At 35.3% G+C, this 18,285-nt stretch overlaps 3 protein-coding genes across 3 annotated transcripts; 2 read left to right on the plus strand and 1 right to left on the minus strand.

The window, feature by feature from the left end:
• Positions 1-7,270: 7,270 nt before the first annotated feature.
• On the plus strand, positions 7,271-9,424 carry LOC111908880 (uncharacterized). The gene is made up of 9 exons (XM_023904675.2): positions 7,271-7,496; positions 7,719-7,913; positions 8,046-8,125; positions 8,246-8,302; positions 8,392-8,619; positions 8,714-8,776; positions 8,895-8,963; positions 9,064-9,109; positions 9,216-9,424. Exons 1-9 carry the CDS (start codon positions 7,487-7,489, stop codon positions 9,284-9,286), a joined length of 819 nt encoding a protein of 272 aa, XP_023760443.2. The 5' UTR covers positions 7,271-7,486; the 3' UTR covers positions 9,287-9,424.
• A 4,555-nt stretch (positions 9,425-13,979) lies between these two features.
• On the plus strand, positions 13,980-15,152 carry LOC111908882 (zinc finger CCCH domain-containing protein 39). Its single transcript, XM_023904677.3, has 2 exons — positions 13,980-14,649; positions 14,867-15,152. Exons 1-2 carry the CDS (start codon positions 14,157-14,159, stop codon positions 15,049-15,051), a joined length of 678 nt encoding a protein of 225 aa, XP_023760445.1. The 5' UTR covers positions 13,980-14,156; the 3' UTR covers positions 15,052-15,152.
• LOC111908881 (uncharacterized) lies at positions 15,013-16,242 on the minus strand. The gene is made up of 2 exons (XM_023904676.3): positions 15,590-16,242; positions 15,013-15,501 (listed from the first exon to the last, which is right to left on the minus strand). The coding sequence occupies exons 1-2, from the start codon at positions 16,046-16,048 to the stop codon at positions 15,220-15,222; spliced, it is 741 nt and encodes a 246-aa protein (XP_023760444.1). The 5' UTR covers positions 16,049-16,242; the 3' UTR covers positions 15,013-15,219.
• Between the last annotated feature and the right edge of the window lie 2,043 nt (positions 16,243-18,285).

Genomic DNA, 18,285 nt, shown 5'->3' on the forward strand with positions numbered 1-18,285 from the left:
TCGTGAATCTTGAATTGAATCGACTTGTGGTATATCAAGTATCTATGGATCTAGTGGGAGCCCTTCGAGTATGGGCATCCAGGGAGATTATTTGAGAGAGTGGATTTTCGTAAGGGTGGGCATTTGTTATGTTGATTGCCTCCAGAGGCTGTGATGGATATTCGAGTCGAGTATGGGTAGCCACTGATGATAGACTGCGGAGCACGAGCTAGTGGAGTCAGAGGGTGTTGTGATACTGCGGGGAGCCGTAGTACTCACTAGTCAGAGGGTGTTGTGATACTGCGGGGAGTCGCAGTACTCACTAGTCAGAGGGTGTTGTGATATTGCGGGGAGCCGTAGTACTCACTAGTCAGAGGGTGTGTGATACTGCGGGGAGCCGTAGTACTCACTAGTCAGAGGGTGTTGTGATACTGCGGGGAGCCGTAGTACTCACTAGTCAGAGGGTGTTGTGATGCGGGGAGTCGCAGTACTCACTAGTCAGAGGGTGTGTGATACTGCGGGGAGCCGTAGTACTCACTATTCAGAGGGTGTTGTGATACTGCATGGAGTCGCAGTACTCACTAGATGGCAAGGGAATGTGATGTTGGAATGTTTTCCGAGCAGTTTTTGATATGGAAGAGTTTTGGGTTTGAGTAGCCCTAGTATTGAGTCTTTGGAGCCTGGATGTTGAATCGGGGGCGAGACGGGGGTCTCCGTCTCTGTCGGGAGATGCGGTGAGATGCGCAAGGGATATGCGCAGCAGAAACCGAAGATCAGAGCTGAGACGATCCTCGATTGGATCGTATTCTTCTCGCATGAGGAAAAGAGGATTTCGTGACTTGCGTGTCACTGGGCAAGGAGAGTGGTCACGGGGAAAAGGTTAGTGAGATGTTTGGATCATGTTATGGGTGACCTTTGGAGGCTCAGCGGTGGAGTCAAAAGCTAACCTGGTGCTCAGTCTCGAAGAGGGATATGAGAAATGAGCTAGAGCTTATCATGAGGTTGTCTGAGGACACTCCAGAGTGAGTGAGCGATTCAGACGCTCGAAGTCATGCTTTGGGCATGTGTATTAGATTTCGGAGGAAGCTGCGGCACGTAATTATCCCTGGTTGAGTTGTCCTATATCAACAGCCATCATTAGTGCATTGGTATGCCGCCCTTTGAGCTGTTGTATAGGAGGTGGTGTCGGACCCTCATTTGCTGAGGAGAGGTAACGCATGGACCCGAGAGTCCTTGCGAGCAGTTCCAGAGCATGTGCGATACATGGAGTAGTGGCAAGGTTGTCAAGTGGATTTCCGTAGGTAAGGGAAGAGAAAGGTATGTAACCCCAGAGGGGGGGGGGGGAAAGTGTTGGTTCACGGAAGTGAAGGTAGTAGTGTGAATGGATGATTTAGAGTATGAGGGTTGAACGCTGTGTCTGTTACAGTGGTATGGAATGACATCATGATGAGATGTCTGCTGAGGACGCGGAAGGGATTCCGCGGGTGTAGAGCCAGGAGGCTCGGAAGGGATCCAGGGAGAGAATCCTGGACTCTCAGTGTGATTCTGATCAGGGTATTGGGTATGTATCAGTGGTTCATCCTGGGGGGAATGTTTGAGGATATCATCAGTGTATCGGGACTTCCAACCTGTGGGTGTTGGGGCTAGTTCAACATGTGTATGTGATTGCAAGAGGAGAACTCGTGAGAGTTGCTCTGAGAGTGAGAATGGGTCTCTCAGTCGTTCCGGAATGGATAAAGTGGGCTTGGATCGGGGATCCGGTGGTTCATGGTTTCCTAACCCTTATGGGTCGAGTGATCGTTGAGATTTAGAACAGAGTTGCATCTTGGGTAATTCTCGGTTATTGAGAATGATGATCAGGGGTACAGTCGATGCCCGGTTCGAGATGGTGATCAGGACACCGTGAAGGAGGGGAAAGTATGTTCGAGTTTCGATATTTATGCCTTGAGAGACCTGGGCCGGTTAAGGCCCGGTGGAGCGTTGTGGGAATATCCTTGGAGTTGAGTTGCTGTAGGCTTCGAGGGCGAAGCCTAATATAAGTGGGGGAGAATTGTAACATCCCGGAATAACAAGAGTAGATTTGAAGGGCTAAAAGTGTTATTTGGGAAAGAGCGACTCGGCGAGTCCATGGATGGACTCGGCGAGTAGAGTCGCGGCTTGGTCGCGTGTTAAGCAGCCGACTCGGCGAGTCGATGAGATGGACTCGGCGAGTAGGCACTGAGTGGAGAAAGCCCTAATTCTCGGGGTTGAGCCCTATTTAAAGAACATTATATCCTTCCCCCAGCCTCTTTATTCCCTCTTGAAGTCCAGAAACCCTAGGAAGTGTGATTGAAGAAGATTGGAGCGTATTTGGAGCATTGGAGGAGTTTGTTGAAGGAATCTTGTGAGATTAAAGGCTTGGGGCAAGGGGCTTTGCTTGGATTCGAATTTCATTGCAGTTGGGGCGTCCATTGGAGGTAATATCTCATTCTTGGACTGATTGTATGTTGTTTCTTCATTTTGGGGTTTGTGGGATCTTGTCTATGGATGAAATTGGAAGTCTAGAGGTTAGATCTGAGGTTGCTACCTCAGATCTGAAATGGAGAAGAATCAGAGAGCATGAAAGTCCCTGTGTTGGACTGTTTAGTGAAGCTTGCATGTCCCAAACCTTAGTTATAAGTGAATAAGGCCTAGATCTCTTTGGATTCACGTAAAGTTTGCCACTTTTCGTGATGGATGAGTTGTATGAGACTAGACCAATGTTTTAGATCATTTGCATGGCCTGGAATGCTTCTGAGTGGATTCAGACCGGTGGTACTCGGCGAGTCACATGGGTGGACTCGACGAGTTGCTTGAAGATGAGCTGGGACTCGGCGAGTTGGAAGAACAACTCGGCGAGTTGGATGAAGATGGCCTGGAACTCGGCGAGTTATATGAACAACTCGGCGAGTAGGTTGATGATAGTCTTAGACTCGGCGAGTCTGTTCTTGGACTCGGCGAGTCTTGTCGAAGAGTCCCGATATTCCCTGGTTGAGTCGAGAATCGGTGAGTCAAGGGATGACTCGGTGAGTTGTGTGCGAGTGGACTCAGAGTTGTTGGACTCGGCGAGTCTCGGAGTGACTCGGCGAGTTAGGTCGCGGATTGAGTGAAGTTCTGATTATAGGAACTCGGCGAGTCATAGGGTTGACTCGGCGAGTAGGGTCAGCCAAGGGTTGACCGTTGACTTTTAGGGTTTGGTCAGCGATGTGGCCTTTGGGCCAAGAGAGGGGTAAAATATTCTTTTACCCTTAAGAGGGTGCATTGAGAGGATTGATTCTAGTCTTGAGAGTTGTAGTCATGAGAGTTTTGCCTTACGTGTTAGGCGGTGGCGAGTTCGAGATTAAAGTATGGAGATATCTGCTTTCTGCTTGCCAGGTGAGTCTTCTCACTATACTTTACCTTGAGTAGGTAATCAGAGTTATGTGTTAGTGTGTGTATATTATGTGTATGCTATGTGTTGTACTGCATTATTTCTATGTGATTTATGCTGTGCATGTTTGCAGAGTTGGAACCGAAGGGTTCCTAGAGTTGGAACCGGAAGGTTCACAGAGTTAGAACCTGAGGGTTCACAGAGTTTGGGTGCACGGACCCATAGAGTTATGGCCTCGAGTGGCTTATATGTGTTATGTGTGTGGTATTTTGGGGAACTCACTAAGCTTCGTGCTTACAGTGTTTTGTGTTATGTTGTTTTCAGGTTTCTTTCAGTATCACGGGACGACACCGGCTGGATTGTACACACCAGAGAAAAAGTCATATTTTGGAGGATCCTGGTTTTCTATGCAAGTGAAAATGAAGCTATGTTTTGTAATTCAATTATGAATGAGATTTTAAACAAGTGTTCTAAGAATAAAATGATTATTTTAAATGAAAATTTTGTCTTGAAATTTACGGTGTTACATGAGGTGAAAGAGCGAGTGAGAGACGAGGGAGGGAAGGAAGAGAAAAATTACCATATCCAGACATCTGTTATTTGAGAGAAAGTTTTAGTTAGTTGACTAATCCTTAATATTTTAACCCAATTTAATATTTAAGTCTAGGATCCATATTTTTAATTCAAACTTTGAAGAGGGTGTCATAATCAAATTGCGAATTTATTTTAAGTGGGTAAGGACTTTACCAATTTCAATCATTTTGAAATTTCTATATCTTTTGAGATTCATTGAATCTTATCAAAGGCATGTTTACTCTCGGATTATACTCTTACCTTTGCGACTAGGATGACGAGAATCATAGACGAGATGTGAATAACCATACAAACCCGAGTGACACCATCGACGTCATTTATGATCTCTCATTGACACGTCGTAACCACACACACTCCATCAATAATCATAACTTCGAGTTTGTACCATCATTTTCAGCTTTTTTGTCCCAAGTTAGTCTGTCGGTTAACCACACATACACCACTAACGACTCATAAAGAAACGATGTGTATTTTCATGTATTAACATATAATTTCACTTTTTTCCTGAAGTAACTAGAGTGAGATTTTATAGAATGTTCTAATACTTTATATTATACCTTTAATGTGATTAGTATCCTATCAGAACCCTTTCATCTAATGACCCTCCACTACGCAAAGAAGTGGTAGGTGAAAAGGACACTCATTCGACAATCATTTTATAGGTCGTCTCCTTATATCTCTCTTATAGCATAGCTCTGTGAATGGGGGGGGGGGGCTACTCTTGGCTTGACTGACAATTATTAGTCTTACACGTATAGTATTATAAACTTTAATAATATATAAGAGTGTATTTTAAACATTTTAAACACTTTTAAAATACAAGGTTTGAATCTAATTAACTAATTTAACATTTAAATTGTTATATTCAAATATTTAAGATTAATAATATTTTATGGATTAGGATTATCTTAATTAATCTAATAACTAAATATATAAATTCCATAATTATCTTCCTAGTTTTTCGAATTCTGGATTTATCATATTATTTAATTCAAACTTCATATTTTAATTTGATTAAGATAACTATTACATATTAAGCAATTATCCTCCAAGACGAAACACATACAAAAAGCTCGGATTTGCTAGACCAGGAGGCACGTCGTGCCCAATGAACAATTGCTATAATTCGATTTTTTTCTTCAACTATACACCTATAATGGAAAGCACCCTAGGCTCTGATACCACCATTGATGAGTTTTATAGGTTACATTAAACATATTTGCACAACAAAATTAACGCATAATCTAATTATATGCACATACTACCTATGGATCTATGTCTCTACACATTGTAACAACATAATATTGAAACTACTATAAACCCTAGGTATAATTGAATTTCTCAGATATAATAGCATACCTTTAGTGTTACAATTGTATGTATCACTCTTGATCCTTAAGTGATCTTCCAAAAGCTAGCACCAAAATTATGTCTGTCTCTAATGGCTCACACCCAAACCCTAGAAACTATGAAATCAATTTAGAGAGAGGGGGAGAGAAAGAGAGAGTGTGTGTGTGTGTGTGTGAGAGAGAGAGAGAGAGAGAGAATAAGAGGGTTTTCAGCCTAGGCTTCTCAAGGGACAGATAGTTGGCCAGAAAAATACAACCCTATAGGTCTTTATATGGTAGTCAGATATCAAAGGATAAATCCTAATGTGGATATTAACATAATATATTTTACTCTTTATTCAAATCAATTTCTTTATCTGCATTTGGAGGCTTCTAAAACTCATAGGATGAGCCTCTAAAACCATCCAAACAAGGAGGGTTCTAGAATTCATCATTAGCTCAACTTTTAAGCAATTGCAACTTAACCCTTCTACCTCAAATTATTTCCAATTAACCCAAAATTAAATTCTACATAATTTTGATTAATTCTAAATTATTTCTAATTAATTTATTATTCATATAATAAACTAATAAATTATTTCATTTCTCTTCTAATATCATTCCTAACTATTTCTGGATATGATGGCAACCCCAAAAAGACTTTGCTTTTATTCATAAAAATATACCAATTTAATTAAGACCTAGACACCTTAATCCAATAATTACATCCACAAGGGATCTATGAACAAGAAACCCATGAATTGATGAAAAAGAAATATATAACCGATTATGCAATCCCAAAAATGATTAACATAAAATCAATTACACCTTTAATGACTTTAAAGTGCCTGTCTTTTACCTCCAAAAATCTATGAGTGTGTGTGTGTGTGTGAGAGAGAGAGAGAGAGAGAGAGAGAGAGAAAGAGAGAGAGATGTGGGCCCTAAGATGGGGTTTTGTATTTTGTTTTTTTAAATAACTTTAATTAAAACGAAATATAAAAAAATGAAAATGGTATAAAAGTCTTTTTAGGTGGGTGATGGACCGACCATGATATAAAATGAAAACCACATGCACCATATATGAGATTTTTTAAACTTAGAGACTATATCCCAAATTTTGGAATATAATAGGGACCATTTATGAGGTTTTGTATTTTTTTAAATGGTAAATGACTTATCAAGGTAATTACCTTTTCATTTTATTCACATTTATGTATTTTTTATACACATTTGACAATTTAACTTCTTAAATGTGTGCACATGTTACCATTGTCATCGACTATCACAGGTGACAGTGACAATGGTACCATATGAACACACTTAACAAGTTAAATGATCAAATATATCAAAAAAAAACAAAATTTGTCTAAATGTGAACAAAACAAAAAATTAATTACCTTGATAAGTCATTTTTCCCGTTTTTAATAAAGATTTTATTTTTCATATTTGTTTGTATTGTTTATTTTAGATGTTATTTTTAAAGAATCCATAATGATTGATTATTATCATTGATCAATTCTAAACACTCTTTTTAATTAATAAATATAATTTTGTTTTTGTAAATTATTTTATATAGCCTCTTACGTTTTTTCTTTCTTTTTTAAGCATATATAATATTTTTAAAGTAAATAGTATCTAACAATAAAATTAAATATGTAACAATAAACTTTTAAAAAATTAAAAAGAAAATATTACATAACAAATAAAAAAAACTTTATAATGTAAATATTTTAAAATCATTACAATTTTTTTATACTTTTAATTAGAAATTTATAAACTTTTTAATACAACGTTGAAGATACAGCAAGAACCGGTAGGAATTGGGAACCGATAGAACCGGCGGTTCGGTTCGATTCTTAATTTCAAACGACTTCGGTTTCTAGGTCAGGACCGACTCGAACCGGTTCCAGCCAAATCGGTTCCTTTACTCATCCCTGATCTAATATGAGCCTTAAAAATGGGGACTAAAAATCTAAAATACCAAAAACGCATACAGCAACCATTCGCTAAAATCACCAAATCAGCCCAAACAGAAAGATGGGCCGTACAACGTAACAGAAGATCAGTTCCTGGCTTCCATCTGATCTGTACCCTACTGTCTTCTTCCTTCCTTGCTTATCCTATTCTTCGTATTCCATCTCCAATTTCCACAGCAGTTCATCAGTCAGTACGATTCCATAAACCTTCACCATTTTCCATGGATGCATGTAAGTCACTACTCCCTCTCTGTGATTCTACGACCATGTCTATGTTAATGTTGCGTGTATACTACGGCATTCATCCTGCAACCCCAAATCAATCGAATAAATTGCAATTTCTCATTTTTGCTCTTGAAATTTGGTAATTAGGGTTCTAAGATTGAAATTACTATGAATTCATTAGCGAAAGTGTAGCCTGAGAATTATTGTGCATCGGTTTTTTTGTATCAGGTAGCTTTGGGGCTTCAAGTTTGAAATTTTCAAATTCGAATTTGGGTGCTGCTAGAATCGAACCACCTACTTCAAAGCAACCATTGCGTGGCGTAAAAGTCCCAAATGTTAGACAGTTTGATGGTTTGACGTTATCTCAACGTTCATCTAACAATTCAAATCGATGCCTGTGCTTGCCTTTAAAAAACGCCCAATGTAAGCAATGTGATTGATATTCTAATGAAACTTGTAACATCAGCAGCTAATTTGGGAAAGCTGATATGAATTGAACTGTTTCATTAATCATTCTTCACAAAAAAAATTCAAATTCACTTCAATTTTGAATAGCTGATACACATTCCGAAGATCGCTCAGAAGCATCCAATTCATCTGAATCACGAACTCAACTTGTTCCAACTGCTTTGGAGGTATCTTGACTTGCCAACTTATCTTCCTTTTGACATTAGAAATTCAAATCCTTATACCTCTAAATCTCAACAAAACATAAATTCCTTAACTTTAATATTGCAAAATTGTTCAATTTACAGGTGGAATCTCTCCTATCAGGAATATGTGAAACCTCAATTGCAGAGTTTGAAATGAAAGTGAGAAATGAGAACTCATAAACTTTGAAATTGAAAATTGTTCTCTTTAGTTACAAAATTACTTGAAATATTGTTCTTACGATTATCAGGTTGGTGGATTTCGGCTATATGTAATGAGAGACTTGGGTGTAGAAATTCCGAATTCGCCCCCACCTCCACAACCTACTTCAACTGTAGTAGATCCAACACCAGGGGCAAGTGAGGTAAATGGGTCAGCTTCATCATCATCTCTAGCCATCACAAAATCTTCATCTGGTGTTCAGAGTTTACTCGATAAAGCTACAGATGAAGGACTCACTATAATCCACTCTCCAAGAGTAAGAAATCAAAATGTATTTAATTTAAAGAACATATTCTTTATCTGTAGAATTATATTTTTGATCATTATATTATTATAAATAATAAAATCAGGTTGGGTACTTTAAAAGATCAAGAACCATTAAAGGGAAACGAGCACCTCCTTCATGCAAAGAAGTACATTACTACATTACCCTTTTCCAATCTGATTTTTGTTACTCAATTATTTAAAAAAGATTATTTATTTATTTTTTTTATAATTTGTGGTGATGTGTATTTTTATATGTTATAACAGAAGCAAATAGTGAAGGAGGGACAGGTTGTTTGTTATGTAGAACAGCTTGGTGGCGAGTTACCTATCGAGGTTTATATTTATTTATTTTTCTTTTTTCAAGAAATATTTTATTTGACCTTTTTATATATTTAATTCATATTTTTCTTTGTTTTACTATTTGATATTTCAGTCTGATGTAGCTGGGGAAGTTGTCAAGATTCTTTGTGAAGATGGTGGTACGCATTGATATTCTTTATAAATATTGTTTAAAAAAGTATTTGAATGAAAAAATTAATGACGTGGCTTAATTTGATTTTTTTATTTTTATTTTTTGTGGAATAGCTGCTGTGGGATATGGTGATGCTTTGATTGCAATTCTTCCTTCTTTTCCTGGGATTAAGAAGCTCCATTAGGTGGAGAGATGGCTTATTTTGAGGTTTTTTAATATTAAATTGGTTCATGAGTGACATGTTTTTTATGATGATTAATTTATTCAGATGGGGTTATCTGTAAAATTGAGTTCTGATTTAATAATAGTGTAAATTAAGTGAGACTTGTGATGTTTTTTTTAATACTTTTATTCTTGAAGTGTAAAGAAATGCTTACACATGCACCCAATACTATATACTCTTAAATCTTCACATTTTGAACTCTTTTGAGGGCATCTTTCCATCAACTCCTAATACTTCTAGGCCAAAGGCACTTTGGTATTTTTGTTTTCATGTTTATATTTTAGAATCATATAGATTAATAATAAACATTGAACGACAATAATTTACCATGTTTTCGAAAAATCATAACTAATTTTCATGCTTTTATATAATAGTTTCAGTCCTATAAATAAATTTCAAGCTTTTAGTGTTAATTTCGTAAAATGACAACAAAGAGTATTTAGTTTGTTTTTTTGGGTTAGTTGTCTTTGATTGTACTCATCACACCATTTTTTGGTTATGTAGTACACCATTTGAGTGAATCTCAACCGTATAATTTTGTTATATTAGATGTCATGTCGGTGTCAGATAGACATAGATGAACAATCTTTCAACAATGTATCACCATAATGGATGCTACATAAGATTAAATACATGTTTGCCCGATCAAAATCTATTCCAATGGCACAATGAGAACCTAAAAAGAAACTAAGGTCAACCGTAATCTAATTGAGTACTATTAATTGTGTTTTCATGACATTAACGGATGCAACCAAGTCCTAGTGGATATTGATGGACATAGAGAGATTATAGAATCTTTTTGGGGTAAGCTTGTGGATCAAAGACATGTTAATTATAAAAAGAAACTAAGGTCAACCGTAATCTAGGGTTGTGTCTTGAGATTATGCTTCAATGTCCAAGTTAAGAATGTATACTCAAAGAGAGTGTTTAAGAGCGATAGAGAGAATTTGGAAGTCAATTGTTGCTTACTGATTCATCCCTTGAAGGAGCTATTTATGGTGTCGGTGAGGAGACAATGCATGCTCGTTATGTTACACCTGTATTAAGGGCTATATTAAAAATTATTCAAATAAATAGATTAAATAATTACATAAATAACAATGAAATAAATATAATAATCATGTTAGAAAATCTCGAGTTAATTTGGCAATTTAGAGAAAACTCAATATTCTAGCTACACATTTTGGATTATTTTAGTTAGAAACTTATTGGTTAGGGACTTAGGGTTAAGTTGCTAAATAAAAAGTCTTACTAGTTACTACTCATTTAGTGGTCAATTTAGAAGAATTGGAAATTAATGAGTTATTTGTGTTAGGTGGGCAAAAATGGAATATAAGCTCTATTCCCTTCCCTTATTTGAATCAAAATTCGATCTAGAGATTTTAGGGACGAAGAGAATGGTGATTTCTTGTTAGAAGGTGGATTGGAAGCGAGTTTGAAATGTATTTCAAAAAGTTAAGTTTAAATCAACTCAAAGTAGGTCTAGAAGGTACAATTCATAGTTCCTCTAAGATTTCAATTTAAGGTTTGGGGATTTCCCTAAATCCAAAATACTTGATGATTAGGATGTTATAAATGAGTTTCTAGCTTAGTTTCAATCAATAGTTCAGCATCCTATCATCATTCTACTTTTGTATTGCTTGCATTCAACCCCATTAGTGATTTGGAGGTTTATGAACCCTAGAATGATGAAGTAGTTATTTGAGACTCTATATTACGTATTTTAGGTTAATCTAACTTAGAAATGCATTATCTAATCTCAAATGATAATGATAATTTCTAATTCAATGAATTAAGTCAAGTACCTTCAATTTGGTAATGTTGTCAATCTAACTTAGAAATGCAAAAGCTTATGTCATGAAACTAATTTGAAATTAACATTATGGCTCCTATAAATAATTAAATTGAAAAAAAAAATTCTATATTGTTGACAAAAAATTAACCTTTTCATTTGAAACTTTTTCATGAAAAAAGCTCCACAAAAAAAGTTTTCATATTATGGATGCTCATGGCGGTAGTCTATCGTCTCTCTCAACCCTCACCTAAGTGTCACATTTTTTTTCTCTCGTTTCACTTCCATCCATCCCAATTCACAAAAAATTCTTTTTTAAAATATTAAAACATTTACGAACTTAAAAATTAGATAAATAAAACTAAAACTAAAAATAAAAATAACATTTCATTAGAAAAGGCACGTTACTACAAATGAATATTTAAAACCTAAAAATGATAATTGAAATCGTAAAACGATAATTAAAATCCTAAAACGAATTCTAAACTTCTCAACCATGAATTTCTTCTAGTTTATGCTTTCGAGCGAGCATGCATTTAGCATCCCTCCAGTCAAATAAGTGATCATGTGATTGAAGACATATTGCAAATGTTTTTCAAATCGTCTTTCTTTTAGAATGAGTAACTTATCAAAGATTAGTTTTTATGCAGCGACTTCTCCGCCATTATACGCAATTTATTAGTTCGGTGTCACTTTTTTCTCTCCATCTCTTGGTCATTTGTTTCGGCGAGAAAAATAGGCATTCGAAGAGATTGTGTAAATGTTGGTTTTGGTCCTTTCTGATGAAGGACGAGGAGATTGTCACCCATTGAGCCAACGATTAGCCATTTATTGTGATGTTTTAAAATATCTCATGTCGTTGAATGTAGAAAAACTTTCACTCCATAGACTTTGTGGTACCCACTTTGAGTCGAATTTAAAAAAAAAAAAATCAACTTCTGATTTATCGCTAGCATGGATGTTGCACTTGTCGTTGTAGATGTAATTGAACTTGTTAACTTTTGGCTGCAAATTTTTCTATTTGGAGTTTAACTGATACCTATTACAATCGTTACTACAAGGTTGCGAAGTGAAGTGCTCCAGAACTTGCTGCCAGAATGAGTCTGCTCGTTGATGATTTCCACATTCTCCGTCTTTCGAAACATTGATAAATGCCTTGGACAATGCTACTTGTTATATTTCAGACAATGGTTGTCATTTTACCCGTTTGGTAAAATTACTTGTGGTTTGGTTTTGGTTTGAGGGGTGGGTTGGGTTTCATCGCTTAATTCATCGTTTTGGTTTTGTGGAATGGGTTGGGTTTCATTGAATGATTCTTCGTTTCTAGGTTCACATAAATGCGATGTGTTGGGAATGTAATATTTCATAAGGGTTTAGGAGATAGAATATAAAGTTTGAATTTGTGGGAACATATTATAATTAGAGGGTAGTCTTGAGAGAGTCCAAATTGGTTATAAGATTGTTGGACGACATTTGTTGATTTTGGTGTTGATATTATATTACTGGTATTGGGATAATGTGGGACATGAGTTTCGGGAGTTGACCTTGGATAATCTTGCTAATCATCTTTGCCTCGACATTTTCTTGTTTACTGTTTTTTATTTGCGACGACTAGAATCCATTTGAATTTGAGAGAAAATTTGTTGGAATGAAATCGGAGAGATTTGGAATGGATTTAAAGAGTGTAGAAAGTTGGGGGTGTATATGGAAAAATACTTTTGAAAAATATAATGGCCGACACATTTTTGTGGGTTGGGATAAATCACCATGTGGCCGAACCCTCGTCTTCTTGAATATGCACCTCGACAGAATGGAGGTATTGTCAGTACTAACCTCATCTATTGCCACTTTAAGCACTGTTATATGCACCATTAGGCTAAAGAAAATGGTAACATTCCTAGCATCTTGTCACATTAGCTTTTTGAGTACCACTTCATTTTTCTTCTTTTATCACATAATCTTAGCATTTGATAGAGAGTGATAACACTCTTAGCATTCCATTTTTTTCCAATTTAATTAAATTACTTTATTTTAATATACAAACATTTTTTTATGTATAAATATTAATCAAATTTTATTTTTTAAACCACCAACAATTAATATAATATAAATCAATTACATGAAAATAAGTATAATATTTAAGTGTAAGGTCCTTTTGGTAATTTCAAAAACTTGGTTTGTGAGAGGAATTAAGATGAGGGGTGTGATGTGTAAGTCTGGGAGTTTTTGAGGTCTAATTCTGTCAAATTCAAATTTTTTGTCTTCTTCCTCCCAGCAACTAATTGCAGCGATACAATAAGAAACAGAAAAAGGAAAGAGTCAATCATATTTAAACTATTGATTATATCTCATATCACTAGCTCCTTAACAAGTTGTTCCTCGCGCGTCCCTTAGCAAGGTGGTGGGGATGGTATAGCATCTCATAGCCAGCCTTTTAGCGAGAGGGGCAGTGAGACCACTCCCTCAAGCCTTAGAAAGAATTTTTCTAAAATCAAAAGCTCTTGAAATTAGTAAATGAAAAAAAAAATTGTAGAAGTTATTCAAACTAAAACTTTTTCAATAAGATTATTAATTGACAATTTTTTACATGAACTTTTTCAATTATTTAATGAGTTTTATAGGTTTTTACTAATTATAAATAGACAATTTACAATACCAAAATAGTTAAAATACTAAATAACTCCCATGAACAAAATTGAAATAACTAAAAAAATAATAATAACCCCATAAATGAACAAATTTTAGAAAATCTCAAATAGTAGGAAAAAAAATTCCTAATTTATGCCTACTATCGTGAAATTTTATTAAATTTTGCCAAATTTAAAAAATATATATATACATATTTTTTGTCTTTTTCCCTCGAAGGGGACAAACGGGTAGCAAAAGCTGAATCAAATTCGAAGTCGTTACAGAGAATGTTGTAATTCCGTTCGTCATGATCAAGCTGATGTGAAGACACAAATGTAGTTTGGGTGAAAAAATATTCAAATTCGTGTAAAATTTTGAAGTAAACCTTCGCACATTCAGCAATCTATAACCATGTTTCAGAATGAAAATCAATTTCCCAAAAGACTAAGAACATCTGAACCGATGCCAAATCGAAGAACTCAATACAAGACTGAACTGTGTCTGAGATTTCAAAGGGGTACTTGCGATTACGCTGATCGCTGTTGCTTCGCCCATGGCTATGGACATCTCAGTGGATTCGACAAATGGCAAGAACTGACTGCGCTTGACGGGGCTTCTCGTATCAAATATTTGGATGAAAATCAAAACCCTAAATGTAGCGATAGATCGAGATTATGCTGGAGAGTCATGAATGGCGACAAATGTCAGTTTGGGGACAAATGTCATTTCAATCATATCAAAACTGAAAGAGAGAGCGCTGTTATAAGCGTTTTGAATGTTGCTGGAAGAAGTGAAATGCAGCAACAAAAGAAAACGCCATGGAGGACAAAGCTCTGTAACAGGTGGATGTCGACTGGTAGCTGTCCGTACGGTTTCAAGTGTTGCTTTGCTCATGGAGAATCAGGTATCTCCATTCATATTCCTTATCTAATCCTGTCAACGTTTTTGAATGATTTTGGGGTCTTTGGATGTGCGATTGACTTCAGTTTTACTCATTTTTCTTACATCAAGTTAATCATTCGTTTCCCCTCTGTTCATCAATGTTTTAATGTCCGAATTCTAAACAAAATGGCACCATTTTCCCACTTTTGTTCACTGATTCTTGCCTTTACCCTTCACAGAATTGCGGAAGCAAAGATCCAACGATGTACAAGCTTATGCAGAGAATGCACCATGCGACAAAAAAATTGATGGAAAACAGCGGGAATTCAAGTGGAAAAATGTTGAGAAAATTGGTCGCGTTTATGCTGATTGGATCACTGATACACCACTTGTTCATGTTGTAACTGGCAATTTAGCAAGCTAAGTTTTACCTTTCATATTAGGTTTTAGAAATTTTGGTGTAATCACCTTACCCTGTTTCTTGTTTTAATGAAAATCTACTTAGCTGATTTAACTCATTAAGAACATTCTTCTTACAAGTATTTCTTTATAACTCATAAAGAATCACAAATGGTATCCATTTTCTTCGATGTTAAGAACCTTCTGTAGCAGATTGAGCAATCTTAATGGTTGACCTAGCTAAAGAATCCAAAGGGTCAACACATTTTTTCAACAACAGATCATCATGTGGCAAAATTTCCCTCAAATCATCAGATGCAAGAATGATCATGTTCACAGCTCTCACAAGAAGAACCTGTAAAGCAATTCTCAACAGATTTCGTGCTCCTTCTATGTCTTTTCTTCTTATCGCTTCCATTGATGGAATTATCGTGTGTTCCATTGTAGCTTTATCTGGCACCACAACCTCAAAACCCTGGATTTACATATACAAATTCTTACCAATTTAAGAAAAAAAAACTTTCTTTTTTTGTCAATTATAACCATGAAAGTTAGTAGGTTACCTCTTTTTGTAGTTTTTCTTGATAGAATCCTGCTTTTAGGGTTTCATTAGTGGCAAGAACCCCAATTCTCAAAGGACTTCCAGCTTCTAATGGTTTTAACTTAGCTTCTTTGAGCTGTTTTGCAACACATTCACCCATATGTAGTATAGGAACAGAAGAGCCTTTTGAAACATGATCATACCATGAATGTGATATGTGACATGGCATCACTATACAACGAGCTCCAGATTTTTCAAGGAAAACTCTTTTTTGTCTCAAAATTTTCACAATTTGAGTTTGATCATTCACTTGTAGGCTCTTGTTTAGAATTGGATCTGAGCAAAGAACAAAGGGAAGGCCATTTTCATCCTTTTTACACTCGTTGCTCATGTTAACGAGCTTTTTTATGAAATTAAGTGTGGCATTGGATGACACTCCTCCGATTATTCCCACAGAGTTGTTCAATGTATGAAGGGACATCTTTCCCTATGAAATTGCTTTCATGGAGTAGGAAGAACTTCATGAACAAAGAAGTTCCTAATTGAAGAACAAAAAGGAAGTAATTTTATGAAACTAAAAGCACTTAAAGAAAGAAAGAAAGAAATCTTGTCAAATAAGATCCATTAAGAAAAAATAAGAAAATGTATGTTTGTTTGGAGGGTTTAATGTGGAAGGAATCTTTATGAGTGTTTCTTTTATCTTTTCACCTTTTCAACTTGTTAAGAAAATTGTTACACATAATCACTAAAAAGTGTAGTGAGTGACTAAAAAACAAAGAAGAAAAGGATGATGAATTTTGTTGTGTTGTTTTCATTTGTGGAGGGTGCAAGGTCAAGTAGTCGTTTTCAAACATAAATGATTTATTAGTTAGTACATGCATGTGGTATTTATTAAAAGGTGGCATATATTAATTGGTTGTTTGTACACAATGATGCATGACTAATAAGTATAGGGGCACTAATTACTTGGTTGCATGTTTTGAAATGCTATGCAAAAATACATGCATTACAAACGATCATATATATATATATATATATATATATATATATATATATATATATATATATATATATATATATATATATATATATATATATATATATATATATATATATATATATATAGTATTTATTACCAACACTTATAAAATTATAAAAGGAGGAATAATGTTTTGTTATTATTTAATTTATATACTTTTTATTTAACACGAATAAAATTACCGTGGTTACTTTTTGATACCATGGTTTAGTTCCTTGGTGGTATACTTGTCACCGGATAAACCACAATTAGAGTTTCAATCTTGAAATTATGTGTTCTCATCACTAACTATTAGTATAATGGTGGCTAACTATTAGTATAATGGTGGGTGTTATATCTTCATTATATTCCTTATCACTAACAATAAGATACATATCATTAAATTCATCATTCCACCTCATTTTTTAATAAATTTAATTCAAAATTACATAAAAAAACAGAATATTTTTTTAATACTAGTTTTCATTAAATTAAAATACCAAATTACATTAAAATAAATTACATTAACTAAAATAAAAAAAAAATAACAATAAAAATAAAACGCCTAAGCATACCAAACATAACTAAAAAAAACACTACCCCTTATTCCTATATCGGGTTTGCGGTTTCGATAGTTTGGAAGAATATTTTGTTTGGGATCCATTTTTGTTGGTTGGGAAAATGTTGTGTATATATTGTGTAATACAGAGAAAGGAAAGAATGGTGTAAGAAATAAGAGTGTATTGTATGGTTTTTATAGGTAAATTTTATGTTTAAAAACATTGCAAATTTATCTGTTCATAAGCAGTCAACACGGTCGAATGCATTGTTCTCCTCCCATTGACCGTCCTCTCTCGTCGTATGGAACACGATGCACCACGATTGACTGACATGGTGTGTGCAGACCACGATCGTGGCCAGCTAGACCACAAAGCCGGTCGTGCTAGGTACACGATGGTCTAATATAAATTGGGCTCTCTTATTCACAATGTGCCTTTATACTAATCACCCAACAAACCATTGTATACCTAAAGAGTAAATTACACGAATGGTCCCTATGGTTTGGGGTAATTTGCGCGCTTGGTCTCTAACTTATTTTTTTTTAACTCGGAAGGTCCCTACAGTTTGTTTTTATTACGCGTTTGGTCCCTATTGTTTGTTTTTGTTATGTATTTGGTCCCTATCTTATCTAAAAAAACTATTATTTAAATAGGGAAAAATGGTGGGATATGTAATGTAAGATGAGGGGGTGTGGTTGGGGTCTATTTATTTAAATAAATTAAAAAATCAAGGGCAAAATAGTCTTTTTAAATAAGACAGGGACCAAACGCGTAACAAAAACAAACATTAGGGACATTCCGAGTTAAAAAAATAAGTTAGGAACCAAACACGCAAATTACCCTAAACCATAGGGACCATTCACGTAATTTACTCATACCTAAATTACTTCATGTTCCTACAGCAAAATAATGTGGGCCACTTCATAGGTTCCAAAAGGATAACCCTTTTGTTGGACCAAATGTAAAATGAAACTAGTTACAAAACTAATCGGTTGATCTTTTGTACGATGCATCGGAAAGTTTATATATATGTGTGTTTGGCAAAATATAATTTATAACAACTGCATTTATTGTTATTTATACATGCATATTAAATATGATACATGGATGTGATTATAAAAACAACTGTCGAGAAAAAGC

The sequence above is a fragment of the Lactuca sativa genome, chromosome 4 (genome assembly GCF_002870075.4).
Source record: "Lactuca sativa cultivar Salinas chromosome 4, Lsat_Salinas_v11, whole genome shotgun sequence".
NCBI lineage: Eukaryota > Viridiplantae > Streptophyta > Magnoliopsida > Asterales > Asteraceae > Lactuca > Lactuca sativa.